We start from the raw sequence: 17336 nt of genomic DNA, 5'->3' as shown, positions 1-17336 counted from the left end.
TAATAAGTAAGTGTATGGTCTCTCCCACCTACAACATCTTGTGTTCTTAGAAACCAAAACAAAAGTCAATGTTGTGGATCTCCCTACATTGTATTCAATTGCTACTTTAATATAAAACTGGAAGCCCTTCCATTGGCCTGTTACAAGCTTACTCGTCCCTGAAATCTTAAACTAGAACCAATACAGCATGTTTTAAGTTTAATAACCAGTATAGTTAAGAACAGCACTAACAGTTCCCTCTAGTCATAAATACCAATTATTTTTCCACAACGCAGGCATTTAAAATCTCATACAGCAACAGATCTTACTAAGGGGAGCATATGCACATTGCACAACTGCAATTTTTAAAATGAATCGTTCATTAGTAATTACAGAGCTCAAGAGGAGATTGCTGTCAGCAGGGGTTGATCTGAGGAAGCACCAGAACAGTGAAATGTAAACTAAAGCCGTACTTCCCAACCTGTTGTCCAAAAGGACATCACAGTGGGATCCACAGGAAAGAAAAACAGTAAATCTCTCCACAAGGCTCCACCCCTCGGATAAGAGGAATCCACACAGGCCTAGAGATCAGCAGGAGCAGCAGCGACCCGTGCAGATAGGGGGATAAGTGATGTCCTGGGCCCCGGAGATCAGCCGGGCCAGTAGCGGCCCCCGTGGGCCGGAATATCAGCACCTGAGATCAGCAGGGACAATAATGGCAGACCTCGCAGGCTGGGGAGATCAGTGGCTGCCCAGAGATCAGCAGCTGCGGTAGTAAGGTCAGAGGAGAAGAAAAGGGTAAGATTGCTGGGGACAGGGTTGCAAGAAGAGATTGATGTAGGGGGAGGCAGGGTTGGGGGAGAGAGAGAGAGAGAAACTATTTGGGGAAAAACTGGGAGCGGGATAGCATTGGGGATGAGTTGGCAGGTCCCCAGAAATGCTGTCATAAACATCCCTTTATTTCATTTGCTCTTTATTCAAAGTATTTGAAAGTAGACAGTGATAGTCATGAGCGCTGTAACTCCTTTTTTTTTTTCTTTTCAATCACTTTCCCTGTAATTCTTTTGATAGTGTAGACTTAGCAGCAAAACATTTCCTCTTAAGCAGATGTTAAACCCTATGTTTTCACACAGTATACCAACAGGAAGATATTTTAGCTTTTAGGCATCTTTTGGTTTGTTTAGACTGCAAAGTTGTCTTAGCTTATAATGTTTCTACTAAGCACCAGTGCAAGATTTTCCTGATGTTCCCAAACAAATTCAAGACTGTAACTTGATGGCAAATCTGCAACATCCACTCCCCACACCTTGGCTGCATGGACTGTAATAATTTTCAGTGGAAAAGAAGTTTTAGGACAAAGGGGGTCATGGGATTGACCCAGAAGTAAAAATAAATAAGTCTTTCTTCACAGAAAGGGTGGTAGATGCACGGAGCAGTCTCTCAATGGAAGATAAAGGCAAAAACAATATCAGAATTTGAGGAAAGCAATGGATATGCACAAAGGATTAGCAGGGAAGTGAGGATAAAGCTATAGGTCAATTAGGGTATGTGGGATTGCACCAAGAGGGAGAGAATGGCCAGACTAGAATGGTGCTTTTGGTTAATACCGTCATATTACTGTGTCTCCACTGGAAATTGTCTGTGCTGGTATCAGTAACCTGCTTTGATTCTTTTTTTGGTTTGGTTTTGTTTCATCTTGGTTTTTTATAAAACAGACCTGGGAAAACTGTGAAAAGCAAATTAAGGAACTGGAAGACAGACTGCAGGATCTGAAACTCAAAATAAATGTTCCACTTCCAGAAATGTATGAAGACTTGCAGAAATCAAAAGGCCAAGATAAGGTACTGCATTGAAATGCAATATAGTACACACACATATACACACCTACCCTTACACATGTGGACAGCCAGCTGCTCCCCCCTCCACCCCACCCACTGTGGTGCAATGCCACAGCTGATTTAAAACAAGTAACTCCCACAGCAAGGCAATTGACCATAAGCACTTGCCTACTTTAGCTATTGGTAAATCCATCCTTAGTAGTACAAAATATTAATGCATTTGGTTTGCATTCATCCTGTCTGTTTGCTGAATAACTTGGAGTTCCTCAGTGCACTTAGGAAAATTAAGTTACAGCCTTCTATTGTCCAAGATCATATCCATTGGACAGGAAAAGTAAGGTGAAGACCCAATGTTGCTTTCTCTCCAGAGATAAATATCACTAAACAAAATAATATATAAGATGATATTTTTTTTAAATTGAACTACAGAACATTTGGTGGGTAATTCTTTGTGGATAAACTTGCATGCATAAATTTATCTGCCGTGACCAGACTCATTCTTGGGGGCGAGCTATGGAACCAAGCACATACTTTTGCATTTTCAAAACTGTGCTCCTACTTTTTTTCTGGAAAGCTACCTGCACAAATTAGCAGGTGTAAATGTGTGCAAGCAGTTTTCCTGGGGTAATTTTCAAAATGAAAGCTTATACATACTTTGAAAACTGGGGCGAAATCTGCGCATAAAAGTACCTGTGGATTTTGCACTTAGGTGACCAGTCTTAAAATTGCCCCCTTCTCAACTAGTTAATCTAATCAAAAGGTATCTCCTTTATATATTGTTTTGTTTACGGATCTTTATTTCCATGCACTGATATGGACCAACACTAACCACACTACTTTATCCGAGCTTAGAGATGAACATCATGCACCTACATTTGCACTACAAACGAACAGTGTAATGATGTGAATATGTACCTTTCTACAGTATATGAGCTGATTATTCCTTTAGCAATGCAGATTGTAAGAGGTGATTGAGAACGCCATCCATGCATTACTCATTCAAGATGTTTGAATGATCCCTGCAGTATGTGCAGCAGAGTTGTCAACTTTTCCTCTTTTAGAAACAGAGAAACATGACGTCAGAAAAAGTATATGGCTCATCTAGCCTGCTCATCCACCCAATTAATATAGCTTTATAATTCTCATCACTTCCTTAGAGATCCCCTTTGTTTATCCAACAAAAAATGTTTATAATGATTCCACTGTCTAGCCAAAAACAAAATTCCCTTGCAAGAATTAATTTCACTGCAATATGCAGATGTCTTTCTCTCTTTGTGTGGTTCAGCAAAGACCTACCTGTCTGCTTTGTACATGCACTCTGAGGTCAATGCAATTAAAATGCGCAGAAAGCGGGTGCTGAGTATTCAGCGCCCTCTTTCCTAACACGCTCCCAGGCAACTCTTCTGGGGGCGCCATGCTATATTGTAATTAGGGGTCGCACTGTCAAGGAGGCGCTAGGGTAGATTGCACGCCCCTAGCACCTCCTTGACAGCATGTGCCCGGGAGAGGCTGGCTGTCCACGGCCGTCCGCCAGTTTAAAAAAAAAAAAATGGGCACTGAATTTATCAGCCTCTGTTTTCCTAACCGGCTCACAGCTGCAAGTTCGGAAAACGGATGCTGGTAGACTGAGCATCTTTTCCTGAACCTGACCACCAGCACTTTTTTTAAAACTTTTTTTTTTTTTAATCTTTCATTCCTCCAACTTAATATCGCTACGATATTAAGTTGGAGATGTACAGAGAAGCAGTATTTTCTGCTTTTCTGTATAACTTTTGGGAGTGCTCAGAAATTAATGCCTGCTCTAGGCAGGCTTTAATTTCTGTGCGCAAAAATGTGCGTATCGGTTGCACATTTTTTTTTTTTTAAATTTTGGATGAGTAACTAATAGCCTCATCAACACGCATTTGCATGTGATAAGTGCTATTAGTTTCGCCCAGCATTGGACATGTGTTGAGGAGGCGCTAATCCCCTTATTGCATAAGGGGATTAGGTTGTGCCTACGCAACCCGCGTCCAACTGCGGGTTAAAGAGTGCGCTCAGCTGAGCGTATTGCATCGGCCCCTGCACTTTTAATCTGGCCATTCATTTGAAAGTATTGCAGGTTTTCAAAAGGGAAATGTCTTATGGGAATTCTTCAGTACTGCAGCTGTTAAGAATATGAAACAATTTTGGTGATAATGTCACCTAAAACAGAATTCATGACAAGTTTTCTTCTTCAGTACTGCTGGAACTAATAAACCCTTCTGGTGATTCTTAAAACATCTGTATTAGCCGGGAATTATTTCAGTAATTCTCTCATCAACAGTTTAAGCAATCATTTTCCTTTCAGATTTCCTTAGTTATTTAGAGAGAAGTAAGTATTTTAATGTTTTGGAAGCATCTCGCACTCAGTTGTCCTATTATGGTGAAAGTAAGTAAATCTGTCTGCTACTGCTAACCCTCTGGTGGCCAGGAGTTCTGTTTTATACAGGACAGTCCTATATGTCAGAAAATGTCCTAAAGTTTTGCTTAAGCAAGAACAGACCTCACAGTTGGACCTGTTTTTCAATCTGGCCATACATGCAGCAGACTACAAACCAGGGGAAACTACCGCTGCTTCTGCAGACCCTGGGCAAGTCACTTTATCCTCCATCACCTCGGGTACAAATTTAAATTATAAGCCCTCTAGGGATAGGGAGATACCTGAATGTAATCTGCTTTGAAATGCTGAAAAGCAAATTTATTAAGTAAATTTTGTGTGTGACGCACACGAACAGGTCTAAGATTTTCAAAAGAAAGCTTCAGATGATGCGAGGCAGCGTCATCCCCTGCTCCTCCTCCTCCCCGCCCCCCCCACTCTCATCTTTCCTTCTGTTCTTCCTTCCCTCTCACATTTCCTCTCCCTTCTGTTCCTAATAGGTTTCTCTCCTTTCCGCCTCCCCTAGCAGGTCCCATCACCCAGCCCCTCCCATTTCTCTCTCACACTCTCCATCTCCTTCTCTCTTAAATTTATCTCCATCTTCCCCCTTAATGTTTCTCCAATTCCTTCTAACACATCTACAAGTTCATCTTCTCGTCTCTCCATGCCCCCCCGATACCTCTGTACCTCTTCCCTCCCGTTTCCAAGAACTGATTTCTTTAGACCAGAGCTTTCCAAACCATGGGTCACAAAACCTTCTGCTGAGGTCACAAGGACCTCAGATGGCAGTGCTCTTCAGTCACCAGCATCGGCAGCTTTAGTAGTGGAAGTCGGTGGGGGGGGGGGGGGGGGGAGGGAGAGAGGGGGCCTGTGAGCCAGTGTGCATTCACAGGCCCTGCAGTGGCGCTGCCCTTGCACGAGTTTCTGTGGTGACTGGAAACCCCTGAGCATGGCAGGATCAGGGAATTACTGCCTGTGAGGGCCTGTGATCTTGCACACTGACTCAGCGGCTCGGAACTGACTTTCATGGCTAATGCAGTTGCGGCTTGCGTGTCGTCGTCATGCTCAGGGCCAGCCATGAAGGGAGGGGGGAGTGCGCATGGGCCGGTGGAGATCGCCTACTCTTTCTTCCTCCATACCCACCACTGAACTTACCCAAGAGATAAATGTTGCCCCTGTGATCAGCCTGCCCTCTCTCTTCCACCAGTTATCTGCCTTTGAGACCCCCAAGGCCCAAAAGAAAATGTGGCTGCTGACCCTGGCCCAGGGGGATGTTTGGAGCAGGGATGATGCAGGAGAGGCATTTGAGGGCTGGATGATGTGGAGGTTCAGTTGTGAGTTATAAAAAAGGGTTTGAGGATGAGGAGGACAATCTGTGGGGATGCGAAAAGTGCTGGAGGGGTTGAGGGAGGAGGGGATGGGCTGAGGAGGTGAAAGGTGCCGGGGAGATGTAAGAGAGAATCAACTAGAGAGGGTGAAAGTTGAGAGAGAGAGAGAGGGGATCAGCTGAAGTGCAGGGAGGCTGACAGTGGAGTGATGATTGGGGGGGGGGGGGGGGGGGGGTTTGACCCACCTCTCTGCTAATTTATTTTGTCATCCTCTGGGGTTATGTGAATTTTCAGGTGCTAAAATGGAATCACATTGCGTAAAAGTTTGGGAAGCATTGTCTTTAAAGAAGACTAATACCGTCTCCTACTAAGGATTACTTAGTAGTAGTTGGACTGCAATCGGATCAGGCTTTAGAAAACACCTGGCCCTGAAAGCAAGGCATGAAAAACTAGAGGGAGAGCCAGTTCTGTAACTATGGCAGGTTTGCTGCTTTACAACTAGGCAGGCAAACAGACAGATTTGGTAATGACTGTGCCACACTGTTATTCTTTAGGTTGCATTTACCAGTAAACAGTACACCCCTCCTCCTCCTCCTCCTCCTCCTTCCCTGCCCCTCCCCCTCTTCAGAGGATTAACCAACAGGTTTCAGGAAAGTCAGAGGGGAGCTGGAAAGATTTTTTTTTTTTTCTTTTTGTTTAAATGCAGGAACTGGAGGAATCTCTGGCAGACTGGAATTGGCGCTGGAAAGGACTGAGTAAGATGAAGACAGACTTATCTCGTTGCATTATTGCAGAGGATGTCATGATGCTGAAGGAACAAGTAGAGTATTTGCACAGACAGTGGGAAGACCTTTGCCTGCGAGTAAGTCCCCCTACCTGCTCTTGCGAACAGAGAAATGTGTTTTGTTGGTTAAGGAGGGGTCACGGGGCTGGTTCATACCTGCTCTGCTAATGGGCGTTATTTTTCCTGCTGGGCCTTCTCGGAGCTGCAGCCAGAGAAAGTTCAGTTTCTGAATGCAGCCCCTTCTGTTTCTAAAAAACAAAAACAAACAAACAACAACTCTGCAGCTGCTGCACAGGTTAGTGAAAGGTGACCGGATTTAAAAGGGAAAGAGGTACCAGACAGCTCTCCACCCCCAAATCACAGGTGAATACGTGATAAGGCAAGGGTGGTTTAGACTGGCGTTTTTACCCTAAAATGCTTAAAACTGGGGCGTTTATAGGCCCTGCTGTCTTAAGCACATTGAATTTTCCCTCAGTCGTGCCCTGCATGACTAGGAAAAAACCTGATTTCTTCTTAGTCATATATTCTGGTGAATAACTCTGCTTAATGTTCTTCGTGGTTTGTTTAATGTAGCACGGCCTGAAAGGTACATGCAGCCCCTGCCTAGTGGAATTGTTGACGCACTCTGGCGCCGTTCCTTATCTGCGAACTGTGCTGTAACTTTGTGGCCTTTCTGCTGAGGAGGATGGCCCTGGCTTTTAACGAGGAGGGTAGCAGATGGTTCCTGTGCAGCAGGAGAAACGAGGCCTTGCTCCCAACCCTGCCCCCACTCATAAATTTTCTGGGCCTTTTGTGGAACACCAGAGCAAAATTGGGGGAAGGGAGAAGAGAGGGGGGAAGGCCATGCGGGAGATAAAATCTGAATATTATACCTTTTAGATTAGACTTGCCTGCTGTGGACAATTGGAGATAAAATACAAGGAACACCTTTTGCTTGCTTGACATTTAATGTAGCCTCTAGGTGACTGGATGCTTAATGTTTGTAGGAAAGAGTTGTGATTTTGTTATCTCACATGGCTGAAACTTTCCTTACGGAGAAAACGCTTTTTTACACTTTATGATTTTACTTAATGTTGCAAAATCTCAGCAAAACAATATTGACGATTAAAGACATAATTACACTGGCCGCATGCGTGCATCTATGCTCTTAAATAGATTATCATTTTAATATACATTAAAAGCGTGACATGAAAAAAATAAATCTTAGACTCCTCAGTGTTTAAAAAAAAAAAAAAAGACAGCTGTTATGACAATGGCGCAGTAAGACCGCCAGACATCTGTGGAGGGCAGAAGCGGGGAAAGAATGGAAACGCCGACGACACGCTTAGCAGGACAGATTAACAGTCGGATTCTTGTCATTGTTAATGTGCACACATGGCATGACCAAAACAAATTGCATTTACACATTCTCTCTCCAGCAGTTCATTACAAAATTCTGAGCATAGGAGCAGAAGAAAAAAAACCCAAAACTTGTGTGTTACATTTGTTACAAAAAAGACCTTTAAAACTTTTTATGCAGTGTCTGGCCCTTTTTATTTTTTTTCTCTCTCTCTATGCATCCTACACTTCTTCTGTCCTCCCCCCCCCCCCTTCAAAGGTCTGTGACTTTTGTAAACTGCATGCAGGGGAATCCCTGTCATCTTCCACCTGCCTGGGAGAGCACCAAGCCCATGCTAAACTCTCCTATTAGCTTTGCATTTTGTGCTTCTTTATCTATTGCTATAACCATTACTATTACTGCTACTGATGTTAATTTAGTCCAGGAACAATCCCACTGTAGTGTCACTTGCAGAATTAAAACAAAGCCGCCATTAAAACAGACAGCCTGGCAGCTATTTTTTTTAGTATCTGAACTCTGCCAACTTACAGGTGGGATAGGATTTTTTTTTTTTTTTTTATTGCTACTGAGGTCAAGTTTCAAAAGGTTTTACATAAGCTTTTGAAAACTGCCCAGCCTTGCGGCGGGTAAAATTACGCGCACTGTTTCACAGGAGAAAAGGGCATTCCTGGAGGCGAGGGGGGAAGCCGGGCGAGTTAGTTTTGAGTCTGCGCATGTCCTATTCCCCACAGACCCAACCCGCCTGAATTTACTTATCGGCATGTGACACTACCCCCTTTTCCTATAGGTAGCAGGTGCCAAAGATCCAAAACTTTGCAGGTCCAGTTGCTAGAAAGAAACTCCATGGGGAGTTTGCGAGCCTGGAAACTCCGCGTTCATTTTGAAAATTGCCCCATTACGATGCTGTAGAGTAAATGGATTTAGAGGAACATAAATCTATTCCGTGGGATGTACATAGCAGAGCAGGGGGAAATATTGGTCGTCTTAAGTACTCTCTCTATGTATAGGCCTAATTTTTCACACAACGAAAGCATTGCATGCCAAGAACTGAAATGGTTTCTTCGGCAGCAGACAAGGCTCTTCTTACCCTCGACAGGGTGCAAACTGCGGCCGTTTCCCTCTGATGGACCCAGCAAAGGATTTGTTCATGGCTAGGTAGAGAGATTCTGTCTCTGCTTTCCCACATTGCAAATTGCCATTTTAGGAGGTGATTCCCTGCAGCACAGGTGCCAGCTTTCTGGGTGCCCGAGCTCCCCTCTCCCCTCCCCCAGTATTGAATAAACGCCGTCACTATGTCTAGGAAGGGGTAATTTGTGTTGAGTTTAGCACCTCCTAGATGATTTGTAAAGCCAGCTTCTTGCCATGGTTCGCATTACCCAATTCCGCTTCCCCAAGAGGAGCCCTGGGAGCTGTTATGCTTTTCTAAACCGCACAAACCACTGAATGAGAAAAGTCATATCAATTCTAGTTTAAGGCTACAGTGGTGAAAAGGTAAAAAAAAAAAAAATACAAATTTAAACTACAAAATAATAATTTAATACAAAATATTGGAATGTTTTACGTTAGTTGCAGCCTCCAGTAAGGTGGTGACGGGAGCTGCTAGGGGCTCCCGGTAGCCCCTTTAAAACTATTTTGTGAAAAGAGAGTATGACACCAAGTGAACCAGAGCTTGTAAGAACCCCTTGATAAGAAATTGGCAGCATATCCCTGGTTCCCATATAATAGTTTTGTTAAATGTAACTGCAAAAATAGAAATTCATTTTGAAAATCATCTTGGCAAACTACTTTTGCACTTATCCAGTTCTTCTGGTTTGTTTTTTTTTTCCCTGTTGTAGTCAACTCTCTGGACCTCGCCTTATCCCCCTACCTGATCCTCTTCGCATCCCCACCACAGAGGCCAGTGGCTAACCTTACTGCAGGAGTTGCTCCCTGATGAAGTGGTACTTTCATTAGGAACCTTGGTTGGTTGCATATGGATACATTTTTCCATTCCTCATCAGCCATCCGCCAAGCAAAACATAGCTCTTTTCCTCTTACCAGCTCCTGTCTACCCCCCTATTAGGCACCGGCTTATACAACTATGCTTGATAGAAAATTCTAAGCATGAAATCCTGCTTTCTGTCCTCCTAATTTATCATACGGCAGCAGAAGAAGCTATCATAAGCTGAGATATTGGATCCTGCTTCCTATTAAAGTGATACTGGAGGTGTATTGCTGCAGACTAGTGCTTTCTGGGAGAAAAGGTGCCGGTACTCAGAAGCAGGATGCATGTTTATTTTGAGATGCCACAGGTCAAATCAAGCAGCTGGAGGAAAAAGAATCCAGCACTCAGTACCGGCAAGTGCCCCCTGGGAAAAAAAGCCCTGCTGCAAACTATAATACAACGTTGGCTTACATCCAACTGTTGTACTGCTGACCAGAACTGTTTGCTGCATGAATCCCATATAATTCAAGATAACAATTTGCCAAGGTTAGTTTGTAGCTAACAAAAATAAGAGAAATGACATATGAGAAAAGCACAGCCAGATGATTATTGGACGCATGCAAATTGTTGGCGTCCAGATGCTGATTATGAATATCTAAATTTTAAAAAAATGCACCATACAAGGCAGGCATATGGCAGAATAATAACCGAGGATTCGCATGTGTTTCTGTGAATGTTCAAACAAAAAATATTACAAAGCAATGTCTTCATTATTAAATCCGTAACCATGTAAAATCCACTGTTAGAAAGGAGAAGCTTATCCTGTTCCTTTTTTTTTTTATGCTGTCTTGAGTTATATTTATAATTTGTAGTTTCCTATTGAGAGCTACACTGACATCTGTCAATTATCCCCATGCCTTTAGGTTGCTCTGCGAAAGCAGGAGATAGAGGACAGACTGAACACCTGGATTGTATTTGATGAAAAGAACAAAGAGCTGTGTCAATGGCTGACGCAGATGGAAGGCAAAGCCCTACAGACGGCAGATATCAGCATTGAAGACATGATAGAAAAATTGCAGAAGGTAAACGGGTCGGGAAATCATAGCCAGACTTATTGCTGAGTTAACCGAACCAAAATTTGCAAAGTAGTGGTGGAAGCTTAGATTAGCATTCGGAAAGTTTTAAAAGTCCAGTGACTTTTATCCTTATCCCATATACCTAATGAGCAAGTTCAGAGGTTATTGGGGGGGGGGGAGGGAGAGGGGCCTCTGCTGGGCCCTACACTCTTCCGCCTACCTCTGCTCTGCTCCGCTGAACTTGGAGGGATGCAGCGAGGGTACTGTCCCAGCCCTGCACCAGCTGCTGCTGCTGCTGCTCCTCCTCCTCCTGTGCACTTTTTTTTTTTTTTTTAAAGAGAAGAAGCTGGGAGAGAGAAGCAAGTGGAAGGAGAACCAGTGTTAGAGAGGCAGGTGGAAAGGGATAGGCTGGAAAAGGACAGAGAGGGAGGGAAAGGTTTGCTAACTGAATAAGGTTTTAGTTTTCTGTATCGAATTTTGTGTCTCTTTAAAGCTGCAGCAAAGTTCTGTTGATATTTTTGCCACTGCAGAAATATTTTCTAGTGCACGAACGATTAAAAGTGTACGGTTCTGCGACAGCAATAAATTCTGTTACTTATGTTTGGCATAATTTATTTCTTTGTCAGGAATGTATAGAGGAAATCAATCTGTTCAGTGAAAATAAACTTAATTTGAAGCAAATGGGTGACCAGCTGATCAAAGTCAGCAATGCAACCAAATCCACTGAGATAGAAAACAAACTCAACAAAATTAATGACCGCTGGCAACATCTCTTTGATGTCATCGGATCACGGTAAGAAAAGGCCTTCTCTGATCCTTTTTTTCATTTCCACTTTCCATTCCAAATAGCTTGCACTGGTAGGACCAGGATTCCTTGCCAGTCCAGAGGGCTGTCTCCTCTGAAAGGATCACGCATCGCTGCCCCTGGCAGCAGCTGACTTCTCTGCCTCCTTGGGAATTAAGTCTGTCACCTCTGTGGTGTATCTGACCACCACCACCCCTTCACTTTCCCCTGCCTCACAGCTGGCCCCAGTGGACACCAGAATCTGGTGCACATTAGTGTGCAGTGTTTACAGCCGAGATAAAGGGTTAGCCTTAGAAAAGGACTTTCATTATCATAATTTGCAGTTGCTGCAAAAAGCATGAAAAAATTCAGGAACTTTAAATATAAAATCGTGTCCTTTGAATTAGCACAGTAAAAGCAAAGAAAAAAAAATATATATATACACACATATGCATCTCTGATGGTCTAGTGTCTAGTACCATCTTGTCCAAGAGGCAAACTCGTGCAGTGGTGAAAACTGGACTGTTCGAAGCTGAAAGGATAAAGTAAACAAGTTGATCAGCATTGTCTCGCCAAAAGAAAAGCTTGAAACATGTAGGCAAATGTTTCTGGCTCTGGGTTGAACCCTTGATGTGTTTCTCATCATTTGTGACGACAATCCCAGTGTTGCCACATGGCTGCAGTTATCCCAGACAGACCACTCGGATGTTAATGCGTGCGTGCGCTTCAACGTCTGCTGTTCCAGAAAGGCATTGTGAGGCCTTCCCCTGGGACAAGGGGCAAAAAGGGAAGTGTGGGGAGGGGAGGGAATGTTCAAGTTGTCATAGAAACTGCTGAGACCTTGCATCACTTTTAATGGTGCTAATGGTCTGTTGCACAGTTCTAGTGTCGCTGTTGCACGTTATTAAGCACACTTGAGTTTTGCCAATGTGGACGTGCGAGAATGGGGAGAAAAGCAAAATACAAATGAATCCTCTTGTATTTGAATTTGTCTTGAGTTATTGCATGGAAATAAACGGTTAATGAGCAAAAAGCAAAATATTAGGTGATCCCTTTTTACTGGACCAACTCTGTATTTCTTGACTAGCTTTCGAAAGTTAACTTTCTCTTCTTCAGGTCCAAAAAGAACATTAACATTATTTTTTTGTTAAATTAACCTTGATTTCTGGGCATTCAAATGAACTGGTACAGCAGCCACGCCGCTTTACTTTGCATTCGTAAAAACTTTTAAAAAAATAAATAAATAAAAATTGGGAAAAGAAATTACACACACACAAATTGTTATACAGTTTAACCTTAAGAATCAGGTATGCTAGTTTCATTTTGACATTTAGCCTGCAACTGACGAGCATGTTATAACTTCACGCTTGCACCTTTTCCATTTACAATTAAGTTACGAAAAAAAATCTAAATCAGTTCAAGCAAATAACGGTATCTGAGTGCTAGCTGCACTTAGGAAGAACAAAGGAGTGACATGCTATGCAAGCAATGTAAGATTTATGATTAGTAGCAAAAACAAAAGTCCCAAAGGGAAATGGGAACTCTTGATATTTGGCAGTACAAGGTCACTTTATAAAGAGGCTTGGCCTTGACCAGAGCCATTAAAGCCTTAGAGGTAGATTTTAAAAGACCAGCGCCATATCAGTTGGGGGAAGGGGCCCACAAGTCGGGTGTGCTGATCAAATTTTAAAAGCCACCCAGATGTGAGCACATCTCCAGCTGCACGCGCGTCTTACCCAATTTCAAAAAAGGGCGCGGTCTGGGCAGGGCGTGGGCAAGAGTTGTGCATATAAATACTTACGTGCCCCAGCGGGTGCTCATGTCCTCTGTCACGTAACTTTGCCTCTGCTATGGTGGAGGTTTAAAGGGTCTGGGGGAGTGCAGGCCACTAAACCAGGGGGTTTGGATGACCTAGCTCAACACTGGGTAAACTGGTGGACGAACTGGTGAAACTGGTCATAGTGTGCACGTGCACAGGTTCTAAAATACTCTGACTTACACGGTAGAAACCCGATTTACGAGCCTCGGCACACGCACCCTTAAAATTGTGTGCACATGTGCGCGTAGCCAGTCTATTTTATAATGTGCGTGCAAGTTATAAAATTGCTGCGTATCTGGGCGTGTGCCGATATACAAGCGCCAAAGTGCACCCGCGCACTGGTTTGAAAGTTACCATCATACCATGTACTGTTAAGGCCACGCTGCAGAGTATAGCTCCTTGACTAAACCTTTCCCTTAGGTTAAGAACCCAGGCTATTTTTACACCTCCTCCCTAGAGATATGGAAAAGAAATGAGTCCATATTCCATGGGGGACATGTTACGTTTTCTGTGGTACTCACCTTTCTAGTGGCACATCCTGGATTCCAGTGAAGCCTTTGAACCCTTTATTTAGGGACTGAGGCCCTGTTATGGTTGGATGTTGCAAATGAAGTTCTTATTTTTTATATTATTTATTAGGTTTTTATATACCGTCGTTTAGAATAGCCGTCACAATGGTTTACAAACATTTCATACAAAAAACATCCAATAAATATATAAATAATCATAAAATGAAATAATTATAAAACAGCTGTAATAAAGGACATAAATACAAATAAAAAAATGATACAAAGCTTCTTCATCATACAAAATAGTTAATAGCCAATAAAATTACTTAAATTATTCACTCTCAAGAAATAAAACAAATCTTAGGCAGCACCACATACAATACACTAAATCCAAAAGGCATATATCAACAAATTATTTTAATTTTGAGGTGTCAGCAAGCTATCGATGTGGTTGGTTATAATTAACCCTCGCCAGTCTTCTCATTCATTTACCTCAAAAACATTTCTAAGTCAGTGAGACATTTGTCTAAGGAAATTTTTGAGAATTTTTTATAGCTGAAATCACTCAGGTTCAACAAGTGAAACAACCTGAAACATAACCTGATGTCAGCCGACATTTCATTGTTCTCAACTGCATTGGTGGGAAAAAGTGCATGTTACTTATCTCAGACATGGTGCTTTGGTGGACTGTCCAGCTTAATCAGCATTCTTGATGAGGCTGGACAGTCTGCCAAAGCACCAGTGTCTAAGGAATATAAAACAAAAAAAAAGGTTTTGTGCACCTAAATTCATTAGGAGGCTAGTATTGGAAAAAAATCCAAAAACGGATAAAGTTTGCTGGATAAGATATCCAAAATATTCGGTGGGATAAGCATCTTGCTGAATATGAATGAATTCATACCCGGACAACCTTGAAACCTAACTGGCTATCTTTGAATATCACCTGTTTTCCCGAATAACTTTAACGTATCCAGCTACGTTGAAAGGATTTAGCCAGTTAAAAAAAAAATACAAAACAGCTAAACAGACCTCTGTAGTATACCATGGATCTCCGGCACCCAGGGGCCAATATGCCTACCCCCCTCTACCTCCCCCCCCCCTTCTTGTAGCAATACTAAGTTACAGAAAATTGCACTAATACTAATAGAAAAGGGAATTTTAGGAGTGTTCTACTTCTGGGCAGTGGGGGTGGAGGGGGGAAGAAAATTTTGATCTGATTTTTATTTTCCTTATCGTTTCCTAGCCTTCACGTGTCACCGTGGCCTCGTTACATCACTCTGCACACCCTTCATGTAGAGGAGAAGGACTGATATATGGGGGGGGGCATTCAGCCACATAGCGCATTTACTAGGTTTCAGCGGCAAGAGCCACATTGATAGTGTGAACCATTCAGAGAAATGAGCTCCTGTTTTCGGTCAGCTGCTGGAGGGGGAAAACAGCAGGGCTCGAAATTATGGGCATGAGCTGCAGCATGAAAGGGACTGGGGGGGGGGGGAAGGTGGGCGGGGGTTGCAGTGGTAGAGAAGGACTCGGCAGAGAAGCATCGGCTCATAAAGGTGGCACTGAGGACTGCATAGCCACCCGCAAATCCACAGTTTTTCTCTCCCTCGCGGATGTACCAACTGACTTCCTCTCTATAACTCACACACCCATCATCTCACTCGCTCTGTCATTTCTCCTCCATTAGTGACCCAGGCACTCTCCCCTCTGTTTCCAGCTTCACCCCAGCCTGCTCCCTTTTCCCCTCCGCCCTAATCCCAGCATTTTCTTTCTGACTAGGCACGGGCACATAGGGCTAGTGCAGTTCTCTGCTTTCTTCTCCAGCCTCTCCCCCGCCCCCCAAGCAGCATGCAAAAATCACTAAGGGGAAGTGGTGGGGCTGAGGTTGGAACAAACTGAATAGACAAGGGAAAAACTACTCTGTACCCTACAGGGGGGAGTGGACAGGGCAGAGCAAAGGAAGGAAGAACTATTCTGATCTCTAATCCAGCCTCTTCCGTCCTTTTGTTTCTCACCTCCCTAGGCAGTCTGCAGGGAACAGGAAAGAAGGGATCAGGTTTCTGAGATATGTGCACACACCCTGAGCATAAGAACATAAGATTTGCCATACTGGGTCAGGCCGAAGGTCCACCAGCCCAGTATTCTGTTTCCAACAGTGGCCATTCCAGGTCACAAGTACCTGGCAGGATACCAAGGGGTAGATAGATTCCATGCTGCTTATCCCAGGGATAAGAAGTGGATTTCCCCAAGTCCATCTTAATGATTTATAGGCTTTTCTTCCAGGAACCTGTCTAAACCTTTTTAAACCCCACTACACTAACAGCTTGAACCACATCCTCTGGCAATGAATTCCAGAGGGTAATTACGCATTGGGTAAAAAAATATTTTCTCCTATTTATTTATTTATTTGGTGTGTTTTGTATACCGACCTTCGGTTTCGCCATCAGAACGGTTTACAGTAATCGTGAAACAAGGTTAGATAAACATCATCACAGCGAATTGTCGTGAAGTTGGATTATGGTTTCGGGGTCTTGTGTGTTAGTAGATTACATATAAAAGTTATTACATAAAAGATTTGTTTTTACATACAACAAAGTTATTACATACGAAATGTTGCTACATACAGCATGGGGTTAAGTGAGGAATGTGTATAGGTTGATTGAGTTATACAGTTGGGTTCGTAACAACAGGTGTTTAAAGGTTCGAGATATACTTAGGAGGATGTTATATATGTGATATATATACGATGTGAGGTCAATTGCACATTGTCTTAGGTATTTGGGTCGTATGAGTTATTTTGTTGATCGAGGGATGGAGAAAAACTTCTTGGTGTTGGGTTGCGTGGGTATCTGTTATTGTGGTTGATTGAGTGAGTTTGAGTAGGCTCTGGTGAACAGCCAGGTTTTCAGCTCTTTTTTGAAGGTTTTAATGTTTGGTTGAGTTCTTATTTCGATTGGTATTGAATTCCATAGTGTGGGGCTGGAGATGGATATGGCTCTCACATGTGTTGTATTCAATTGTGTGGTTCCGGCGAGAGAGATTTTGAGGAGGCCTTTATTCATTGAGCGTAGGTTCCGTTTAGAGCTTGGATTTCGATGGATTTGCTTAGCCAGGTGTTTTGATGTTCTATGACTTCATTGAATGTCTCCTAGTCTTTGTACTTTTTGAAAGAGTAAACAACCAATTCACGTTTACTTGATCCATGCCACTCATTATTTTATAGATCTCTATCATAGCTCCCCTTAGTTTTCTCTTCTCCAAGCTTAAAAGTCCTAATCTCTTCAGCCTGTCCTCAAAGGGGAATCGTTCCATCCCTTTTATCAAGTGTTGACACCCAGGCCATTCAGTGCCCTCCTACAGCCTGATGCCTGGGGACATGGCCCCCCTCAATATGTCACTGGTGGATCTCTCAGCCCAGCTAGTCCTCTTCTACCTCCTCAAAAAATAAATACAAATACCGTTGTGGGCCTATAGGCTGAAAGGCTTTCCCACCCCCTCAAAAATCTAGACATAAGGTTGGCCAAAGTCCCAATTGGGAGGGCATCCCCTAACATCTAT

The 17336-nt window shown here is 43.1% G+C and overlaps 1 protein-coding gene across 3 annotated transcripts in view; it reads left to right on the top strand.

Annotated features, from left to right (window-relative positions):
* SYNE2 (spectrin repeat containing nuclear envelope protein 2) overlaps window positions 1-17336 on the top strand; it is a 799865-nt gene that overhangs the window by 688586 nt on the left and 93943 nt on the right. For all 3 annotated transcript variants that reach the window (XM_029598126.1, XM_029598125.1, XM_029598127.1), the window contains exons 100-103: window positions 1695-1820; window positions 6250-6405; window positions 10514-10672; window positions 11293-11459. In XM_029598126.1, coding sequence (XP_029453986.1) covers window positions 1695-1820; window positions 6250-6405; window positions 10514-10672; window positions 11293-11459 — 608 coding nt within the window. The remainder of the gene's footprint in view (window positions 1-1694; window positions 1821-6249; window positions 6406-10513; window positions 10673-11292; window positions 11460-17336) is intronic.

Source organism: Rhinatrema bivittatum, chromosome 4 (genome assembly GCF_901001135.1).
Source record: "Rhinatrema bivittatum chromosome 4, aRhiBiv1.1, whole genome shotgun sequence".
In the NCBI taxonomy this organism is placed as follows: Eukaryota; Metazoa; Chordata; class Amphibia; order Gymnophiona; family Rhinatrematidae; genus Rhinatrema; species Rhinatrema bivittatum.
Note: the sequence above shows the minus strand (reverse complement) of the source record. Positions and strands in the feature narration are given on the sequence as shown.